Raw genomic sequence first — 10109 nt, 5'->3', positions numbered from 1 at the left:
TGGCAGAGGGGTGAGAAGGAGGGAAGGGACATGTGGCGCCCTCATAGGCTATCTGGAAAGATCAGAGCTCCGGATTTTCGCCACCTAATGCCTTGTTTGAATTTTAAATGGTTTGCTTTTTCTGAAGAAGGCCAGGAGTGACATGTGTCTCCTACTTTTCTGAAAGAGGTAGGGAGAAGACATGTGTCCTCTACTTTTTCTGAAAGAAGCAGAGAATGACACGTGGCAGAGGGGAGAGAAGGTGGGCCAAGACATGTGGCGCCATCTCAGATAAGATGAAAAAGGTAGAAGTTCAGGATTTTCGCCACCTATGAGAAGTTTTGAACTTTTGAATTCTAGCTTTTCTGAAGAAAGCAGAAAATGATACATGGCACTTGCTTTTTCTGAGGAAATGAGGGCTCGCCATGTGTCCTCTGCAGGAGACACTCCAGATGGCGCCACCTCAGAGGAGACAAGCCTACCTTTTCTGTAGGAATTTAGGAGTGACACATGTCTCCTACTTTTCTGAGAAAAGTAGGAAGAGACATGTGTCAGGCTACTTTTCTAGAAGGAAGGAGAGGTTGACACGTGTCATCTGCAGGAGACACACTTCAAGTGGCACCACCTCAGAGGAGACAAGCTCCACTTTTTCTAGACAGGACAACCTATGACACTTGGCATCTCTTGGTAGTCTTGGAAATGACACATGGCACAGGATGGATACTGACACATGGCAGACATGTGGCGGCTTCTTAAGGTAGCCCCACACTGACACTTGGCAGAAGAGGGAGGGTGACATGTGGCACCGACTCTAGGTGAACCCTATGCTGACACATGGCATGTAAATGGGAGGAGAGAGAAAAGACAAGTGGCACCAATCCAGGGGACAAGGCTCCTATATTTTTGGGTTTTTCAAAATTCAAATTTTCAAAAGGAAAGCTTGTGTGACACCACCTCAGTGTGGGTCCCACATTGCTTCTTTATTGAAATAAGGATAAAACCACAACTTCTTTTTGGAATTTTCATAAAATCTGGACTAATGGGCAAAACAGGAATTTTGGAAAGAGTTGGCCCTTGTAGGGCGATTTTGTAAAAGAAAGATATTTGAAATTGTCAAAAAGGGCAAAATCTAAGGTGAAGTGACTGAAATCCATATTGAAAACTATCCAGATGGTTTTCCTGAGGAAATATTTTGATATTCAGAGTCCTGGGGGTAAAATGGGAAAAATTGATAATTTTGAAGACCCAGAGTTTTGAAATCAATTTTGAAAAGAGTTGAAATTCTAATCTGGATTGAAAATTTTGAAATCAAGAGTTCTGGACCTCGAAATGACATGCTGTGCAGTGCAGTGATTTGAAATGCTCATGCAATGATATGCAATGTCATGTCTTATGAAATGCAATCTTGAATCAAGACTTGGAGATGTCTGTCTCCTGTCAGGAATAAAATTTTGAACATCTGAGCTAAAAATAGAGAAATTTTGAGAGTTGCAGATGAAATTTGGACTTTTGCAAGGTTCGGGCTCAGAAAATGACCATTTTGCCCTCCAGCGATTTCAGAGGCTGGATGTTGATGCTTGGTGGAAATGTTGGGGAGGTGAGTGAAAATTTGGGGTGTTTACAGATGCCCCTCTTTGCTACTAAGCCGGCTCATGGACGAGCTTAGTGGCAAAGAAAAACACACCAAATTTGGGCTATACATAAAAATAATGCGCCAGTTAGAAGGATCTGACTGGGTGTGAAGAAATTAGCCCGAGGAAGATGGTAGATATGAAGCGAAGAATGGAGAGAAAAGATTCACTCTATGAGAGTGAAGTTCAGGTTTATGCCCTTAACCTGGATGGGACAGAAATACCTCGCATGGAACGAAGCTCAAGTTTGACCCTTAACCTGATGGGACAGAAATACCTCGCATGGAACGAAGCTCAGGTTTTGACCCTTGACCTGATTGGGGAATGGAATATCTCATCGAAATGAGACTCAGGTTTGTACCCTTAACCTGATCGGGCGGAAGATGAAATACCTCTTTGATTGAGGTTCAGGTTTGTACCCTTATCCTGATCGGGCGGAAAATGGAATACCTCTTTGATCGAGGCTCAGGTTTGTACCCTTATCCTGATCGGGCGGAAAATGAAATACCTCTTTGATTGAGGCTCAGGTTTGTACCCTTATCCTGATCAGGCGGAAAATGAAATACCTCTTTGAGTGAGGCTCAGGTTTGTACCCTTATCCTGATCGGGCGGAAAATGGAATACCTCTTTGATCGAGGCTCAGGTTTGTACCCTTATCCTGATCGGGCGGAAAATGAAATACCTCTTTGATTGAGGCTCAGGTTTGTACCCTTATCCTGATCGGGCGGAAAATGAAATACCTCTTTGATTGAGGCTCAGGTTTGTACCCTTATCCTGATCGGGCGGAAAATGAAATACCTCTTTGAGTGAGGCTCAGGTTTGTACCCTTATCCTGATCGGGTGGAAAATGAAATACCTCTTTGATTGAGGCTCAGGTTTGTACCCTTATCCTGATCGGGCGGAAAATGGAATACCTCTTTGATCGAGGCTCAGGTTTGTACCCTTATCCTGATCGGGCGGAAAATGAAATACCTCTTTGATCGAGGCTCAGGTTTGTACCCTTATCCTGATCGGGCGGAAAATGAATGGAATCCTCGAAGGAAGAGACCATGATGGAACCTTCGGATTTTGCACAGTAAATCCGACAGGTGTTTTGCAAAAGGAAGGAAAATGGGGCCCCTAAAGCTTGAAAAGGGATTGGTTTTGGGCGTCTCATTGCTGAGACTAAAATCAGCTTTTGAAATTGCCTTTTGCGAGAAAATGATTGGTGGTTCGACCTCGAACCGAAATGAGACTGTCTATGGTGGGACAGTGGGGACACAGGGAAGTGTGCAATCTGAGAGTTCATGCTCTCAAAGAAGGGAATGAATCAAGTCCTTAAGAGGGATTTAAAATTGGTGTCAGGATGTATCAAAAACGGATATCAAGCTCTCACTTCACGTCAAGATAGCTAGAAAATATTGTCAAAATATTGAGAATTTTGTTGTTGATTCCAAGTTTTTGAAAATGTTGCACATGGCTGCAAAGATATTCTTTCTTTTCTACCCAAAGCATTACCTACAAACAGGGTTCACTTCGTAGAATCGAGATTTGAAACCCAAATTGCTCGCAATTGACCTTCTTCAAGGAAGTTATCAATTTCCTTGATATGAGCAGGAAAGAGAATTTGATATTATGAAAGCAATTGATGAAAGAATATTGATAATAGAATTTCACAAGATTAAAGAGGATTCTTGATAGATCGGGCAGCTTGATATCCTGAGAGCTTCTCTCTTGAAATTCTTTCTGCACTCTTTTGGCTCTCTGGGTTTTTTTGCTACATTCTCCTTTATTTTGGAGATGTTCTGACTTTTTCTCTCTTTCTTTTTCTCTCTTTCTTTTTCCTCTCTTTCTCTCTTTTGGGAAGGGTACGTCACAAACTCCTTCAACTTGGAGATGTTTCGATCCTTCTTGGACGATGGGTTTGGAGATCTTTGGCTGATAGCTGAAATTAAATATCTTTTAGGGATTGTCGAGAGGTTCATCGCATCTGCCTTCATCTCGACAGTGCTTTGGACTTTCTCTGGAAGGATCCGTCACAAACTCCGTCATCTTGGAGATGTTTCGAATCTTCTTTGGCCCCGGGGGTCTATTCGCCTAATTCGCCTTCATCTTGACGACAGGTGAGGGATCCCTTTTGCGGATACTTAATTGCAGCTTAGGTGATTTTGAGGAAACGGGGCTTGGGTAAATGCTCTCTTTTCTAGCGCTCAGGATATTTTCATTGCCTCGTCTTTGCAAGAATAGTCTTTAAAGATGTGCCATTGACTGTGATCAATATCAATCATTTATGGCTTTTTACTATCATTGAATCTTCTTTTCTGGCCATATCGAGGATTTATCCTTCATCCTTTTGGTTGGCCAATAGAAAGAATTTGAAGTTTGAATCCCTTTTCGCAAAAGCTTCGCTCTTTTGGAAGTAATGCTGAGGGTAAACTGACTAGTGCAATAAAGATTCTGAAATCAGCAAATAATTTGACAAATTGACAAAATTTTCTTGAAATCCTTAGTGAAAGTGAGTATTTGAAATCCGGCTCAATACATCCGTGACGAAAATTCTCCTCTCTTTTTTCCCAAAAAGAGAGACTCAGGCTTAGCCCTTACCTGAATGAGAAATGGGAAATACTCCTCTCTTCCCTAAAGAGGAGGTGTTTGCAAAATGAACTTTCGAAGAGAAATTAAGCTTTCGTCAAAGCTCCCTAATGTTAGGCTTCTCTTATGGAAAGGGGGCCGATAATAGTGAGGTCTGAAAATTGGGTCATGAAAGGAACGAGTCCATCACTCTCTCCCTGCAAAGAGGGTCTTTCATGACGAAAATGGCCTAGTATGAAATTGGGGGGGGTCACAAGAAAAGCGAGTCTCCGTCGAGCCTCTCCCTTAAAAAGGGTTCCTCGTGTGAAATTGGAAATTGTTTTGCAAACGGTTCACAAAGACGCGAGTCCCTTCAAACTCTCCCTAAAAAGGGGCTAAGTGAACGAATTGGATAGCATGCGAAAAGAACGAGCTCCCTCGAACTCTCCCTAAAAGGGGTCTCTCGCAAGAGAAAATGATTGAAATTGGATATTGAGATTGATTGACCCGAAGGTCGAAATTGAAAATTGGAAAATTGGTTGCTGAAAATTGAATGACCCAAAGGTCGAAATTGGATGACCTGACGGTCGAAATTGAGAATTGATTTGACCACAAAGGTCGAAATTGAGAATTGGTTGACCGAAAGGTCGAAATTGTGTGACCTGAAGGTCGGAATTGAGAATTGAGTGACCTAAAGGTCGAAATTGAGAAATTGATTGACCCGAAGGTCGAAATTGGAAATTGGAATTGAGAATTTGGAAATTGATTGACCCGAAGGTCGAGAATTGAAAATTGATTGACCCGAAGGTCGAAAATTTGGCAATTGATCGAAAATTGGAAATTGGTAATTGAAATTGAGAATTGGAAATCGGGTGACCCAGAGGTCGAAATTGGAGAATTGCCTGATTTGAGGATTTAAATTGAAATTTGGAGGGCAAAATGTCAAACTTGAGCAATTGACAGACTTTGATGATTGAAATGACTTGGATTAATCAAAGGAGAATGATGAGTTCGAGTCAGAGCTTGAATAAAATAGAGATCACGAGTCGGGACCCGGACCAGCAAAAGAAAATGAAGAGCTCGCATTTGAGCTCAAATAAGATAATGAGATCACGAGTCGGAACCCGGATCAACAAAGGAAAATGAAGGACTCGAATTAGAGCTTGGATAAGATAAGGAGGTCTCGAGTCGGAACCCGGATCAACAAAAGAAAATGAAAAACTCGATTCAGGGTTCGAGTAAGGTAATGAGATCACGAGTCAGAACCCGGATCAACAAAAGAGAATGACAAGCTCGAAGAGATCTCGAGTCGGAACCCGGATCAATAAAGAAAATGAAGAGCTCGAATCTGAGCTCAAACAAGGTATAGAGATCCCGAGTCGGAACTCGGATCAACAAAAGAAAATGAAGAGTTTGAGTCAAGGCTCGAATAAGGTAGAGAGATCACGAGTCGGAACCCGGATCAACAAAGGAAAATGAAGAGTTCGAGTCAAGGCTCGAATAAAGTAGAGAGATCACGAGTCGGAACCCGGATCAACAAAGGAAAATGAAGAATTTGAGTCAAGGCTCGAGTAAAGTAGAGAGATCACGAGTCGGAACCCGGATCAACAAAGGAAAATGATTTGAATAAAAACCTGAGTCGGAACTCGATTTTCCAAAAAGTTGAAAATGTACCAGCTTGAATACTGGATTTTGGAATAATACTAGTACGAGCGCTGGGTTTTGGTTCAGTATTGGTGATGACCTTTTGATTTTGAATCATTAGGAATTGTGATGGGACTGTTTGTTGAAATCCCCATACTGACCAGATTGTTGTTAATGCAATTGAATGCAAATGAATATGAATTGATGCATATGAATGCACATGTGCATGAAATGAGGAATTTGTTTATCCTGCCTGCATATAGAACAAAATTTTAAAATGCCCCAGTGTAACTGGGAAAGAAAGTTGGATCATTATTTGAAAGAAACAGGAAGGATTACAAGAGGAGAATAAATGTTTCAAGTATAAAACTTTTTCAAGTGTCGAGCATTGATAGGATCTGGCAATTCTACCCCATCGGCATTGATGAGCCGATATGAGTTGCGGGGTAATGCTTCTTTGACAACATAGGGACCTTCCCAATTTGGCGACCATTTGCCGCCGGGACGATGCTTGAGATAAGCTGTGGATCGAAGTACTAAATCATTGACTTTGAATCTTCTTTCGATGATAGATTTCGCATATTGCCTGGCTACTCTCTGGCGATAGGATTGAGCATGCTCTACTGCTTTTAGCCTTCTCTCGTCGAGTAAGTCTAGTTGCACTAGTCGCTGCTGCTGGTATTGGTCAAGAGGTAATTGTAGAAGTGAAGCAAATTTCAAAGCGGGCTTCTGAACATGTAGCGGTAATACTACTTCTGTTCCATCGACCAGCTCTGATGGGGTAGCATTCGTTGGTGTACGAATGGTGGTCCGATAGGCCCACAGTGCATCGTGGATCTTCTCATGCCAGTCACGGCCTGTTTCCACAGTTCGCTCCAAAATACGAATTAAAATCTTGTTGGTGGCCTCTGCCTGACCATTCCCTTGAGGATAATATGGAGCGGAAAAATGGTGATAGATCTTGAATTTTGAGCAGAATGTTTTCATCTTTTTATTCTTGAAATGACTGCCATTGTCTGACACAATGTCATGCGGGATGCCGAAACGGCAAAGGATGTTCTTGTGAATGAAAGAGACCACGTGTCGGCCTTCTACTGTGCGGAGACTGATGGCTTCTACCCACTTGGTGAAATATTCTGTTGCGGCAAGGAAGTATTTGTGGCCATTTGAAGCTGAAGGAGTGATGGGACCTACAACATCGAAGGCCCACATAGAAAATGGCCATGGAGAGACAATAGACTGTAAATAAGTTGCTGGAGCATGGATGGAAGGTGCATGTATCTGACATTGTACACACTTCTTCACATAATGATAACAGTCTTGTTGCATAGTCTTCCAGTAGTAACCTGCTCTGATGATTTGCTTGACAAGGGTTTGGTAGCCGACGTGGCCTCCACAAATGCCTTCATGTGCTTCTCGCACGACTTCTTTGTCTTCGTCTTCATCTAAACATCTGGAATACTCTGACACTACAACAAAGCAGTAGATTAGCGACGACCACATTCCGTCGCTAATCCGTCGCTAACCATGTTAGCGACGGATTAGCGACAACGCGGCGACAGTATGCTTACGTCGCGAATATTTCGACGCTAACTGGCGACGGAATAATTCCGTCGCCAAGTCCGTCGCTAATTGCGACGGAATAACGAGCGCTATATTCCGCCGCCAATCCGCCGGTACTAAACGGCGACCACGGCGTGGCGACGGATTTAATTCCGTCGCTAAGCCGTCGCTAGATTAATATGAATAGCGACGGAATCATCCGTCGCTAATCCGTCGCAAAAACGAAAAAAAATCAAAAAAAATTTATTTAAAAATTAATTACCGAGAACTGTACAATTTATATTTCCTGTACAATTTATATTTCCTGTAAATAAAAAACAAACCACACAAAAAAATTCATATAACAAGTATCTATAATAATTAATCGTTCCACCTTAAAACTAAGAAGTTTAATTATTTACAATTCAACAATTACAATTAGGAAAAATAAAAAAATAGAACTTCTTCAACACAGTCCTCTAATCATCGCCAAGATTTTGTGCGTCTTCTTGTTCATTGTCTTTATCTGTCCCTTCAACTCCACTACCCTGATTATCGCTAGCAGCCTACACAAGAAAAGAACAGTCAGTATTGATAAACAAAATATAATGAAATAAATTACACACTATATGTGATTCTATCATGTGCTCATGTGTGATCTAAGGCAATAAAAAAACTCTATATGTGATTCTATCATGCTCATATGTGTGCTAAGGCAGTCAAAAAATTGAATATGTGATTATAGCATGTTCATATGTGTTCTAAGGCATATAAAAAAACTCTATATGTGATTCTACCATGCTCAGATGTGCTTTAAGGCAGGCAAAAAACTATATATGTGATTCGATCATGCTCGTATGTGTGCTAAGGCAGTAAAAAAATTGAATATGTGAATATAGCATGCTCATATGTGCTCTAAGGCAGGCAAAGCCAAAAATTTTATATGTGATTCTATCATAAATGATATATAACATGTTCATATGTGTTCTAAGGCAGTTAAAAAACTCTATATGTTATTATAGCATGTTCATATGTGTGCTAAGGCAGTCAAAAAACAGAATATGTGATTATAATATGCTCATATGTGTTCTTAGGCAGTAAAAAAACTGAATATGTGATTATAGCATGCTTATGTGTTCTAATGCAATCAAAAAAACTTTATATGTGATTCTATCATGCTCATATGTGCTCTAAGACAGACAAAAAATTAAATATATATATATATATATATATGTGATTCTATCATGCTCATATGTGTGCTAAGGCAGTAAAAAAATTGAATATGTGATTATAGCATGTTCATATGTGTTCTAAGGCATCTAGAAAAACTCTATATGTGATTCTACCATGCTCAGATGTGCTTTAAGACAGTCAAAAAAACTATATATGTGATTATACCTGAGAGGGACCTGGAATCGAAGATCCCCTATCCTGAACAGCGGCCTTGATCTCATTTCGGAGAAAGGGGGCGACGGTGTATTGGAAGTAGTTATTCAGTGATTCATTAATGATCTCGCGTACATCATCACCGGAAAGAATAGTCGGCTGCTTGGAGCTTATGTCGGCGCAAGAAGTTGGTGAGCCGTAACTGGAAGAACCAATAACTGGTGAAGTGTTCATATTACTCCCAAACCCGAACACGCGACCTTTTTTGGGTTCACCTGCTGCAGTCACCCATGCTGTAGGATCAAATGATGGATGCTGAGTAGCGTCTTCGCCATATCGCTCTACCATTTGTTGCTCATATGCCTTCTACAAAATAATGTTTAAAGTATTCATTAATAATTAATGATAACATTATGATGACTTGCATATATATTGCAATGATTATTAATAGAATTAATACATACAGTTGTCGTTCTCGCCTTCTCTGATACGAAGACTCCCGTGGTCTTCCGTTTATGTGTTTCTACAAACACATCCTTATATGGTACACTGCCTCCTTTTTCTGCTTCCTGCGAAGTTAAATGACAAAAGATTTAGTACACAAATTTGTAACAATACTTATAAAATTAATATTATATATTGATGAGTTACCATTTTCTTTAGGTGGCTCCCAAATGTCTTAGATCCACCTGTGTGTAGATGGGCTTCAGGCATCTTCGATCGATTTTGTGAAGCCTTCGCAGAGCAATTTTTAAATGCATCTCCCGCCCACATATCGCACATTTCATCCCAGTAATCTCTCCTGATAGTAATAGGACCATGGCCCTTCCACAGTAATGGATCATCTACTACGCCAGATGCTTTTTTTGCTGCAGTCTTCATAGTGTGCAGCATGTCTGCAAATCGATTGGCAGCCACCTTCTGCCACACCTTCCTTGCATCATTTTCTTCCACCGTAGTTGCAAAGCGATTCGAAGTCTACAAATATTTTCAGAAAGTTAGTAGACATTGCTTAAATAAATTAAATATGAAACACATTAACTATGAGAAACAGCTGTATACCATGAATGAGGACCACAATCTGTCTAATACCTCCTTTGGGTACTCTTTCCATTGAGCAACTGGTCCTGGTAGATGTTGAAGAAGTGAATTCCTAATCTCCCGTACTACTTCTTGTGGCTCAAACATCGTGCTGCACATGAATTGTTACACAGTAAATATCAATATAAAATATTTAAAAGATATGCAATAATTGAAAACAAAATACTTACGGTCGATTATCGATATACACTATTCGAATGAGTCTTCTTGTGCCAGCCTGAGAAGACCCTGTTTCCTGTGTTGGCTGTTGACTTGTGCGATCAACTGGTGTAGGTG

The 10109-nt window shown here is 40.8% G+C and overlaps 1 protein-coding gene across 1 annotated transcript; it reads right to left on the bottom strand.

Moving 5' to 3' along the window:
- Positions 1-7609: 7609 nt before the first annotated feature.
- Positions 7610-8975, bottom strand: LOC149816858 (uncharacterized). The gene is made up of 2 exons (XM_089987962.1): positions 8745-8975; positions 7610-7912 (listed from the first exon to the last, which is right to left on the bottom strand). Exons 1-2 carry the CDS (start codon positions 8964-8966, stop codon positions 7826-7828), a joined length of 309 nt encoding a protein of 102 aa, XP_089844088.1. The 5' UTR covers positions 8967-8975; the 3' UTR covers positions 7610-7825.
- Between the last annotated feature and the right edge of the window lie 1134 nt (positions 8976-10109).

Source organism: Nuphar pumila, chromosome 14 (assembly GCF_984573655.1).
Source record: "Nuphar pumila chromosome 14, dmNupPumi1.hap1.1, whole genome shotgun sequence".
NCBI lineage: Eukaryota > Viridiplantae > Streptophyta > Magnoliopsida > Nymphaeales > Nymphaeaceae > Nuphar > Nuphar pumila.
Note: the sequence above shows the minus strand (reverse complement) of the source record. Positions and strands in the feature narration are given on the sequence as shown.

Bases quoted from the DNA above. Each gene is read 5' to 3' on its own strand.
- LOC149816858 (XM_089987962.1), bottom strand. From the start codon at position 8,966: ATGAACACTTCACCAGTTATTGGTTCTTCCAGTTACGGCTCACCAACT. The intron at 7,913-8,744 runs GTATAATCACAT...TTTCTTGTGTAG, and splicing joins CGATTCCAGGTCCCTCTCAG to GCTGCTAGCGATAATCAGGG.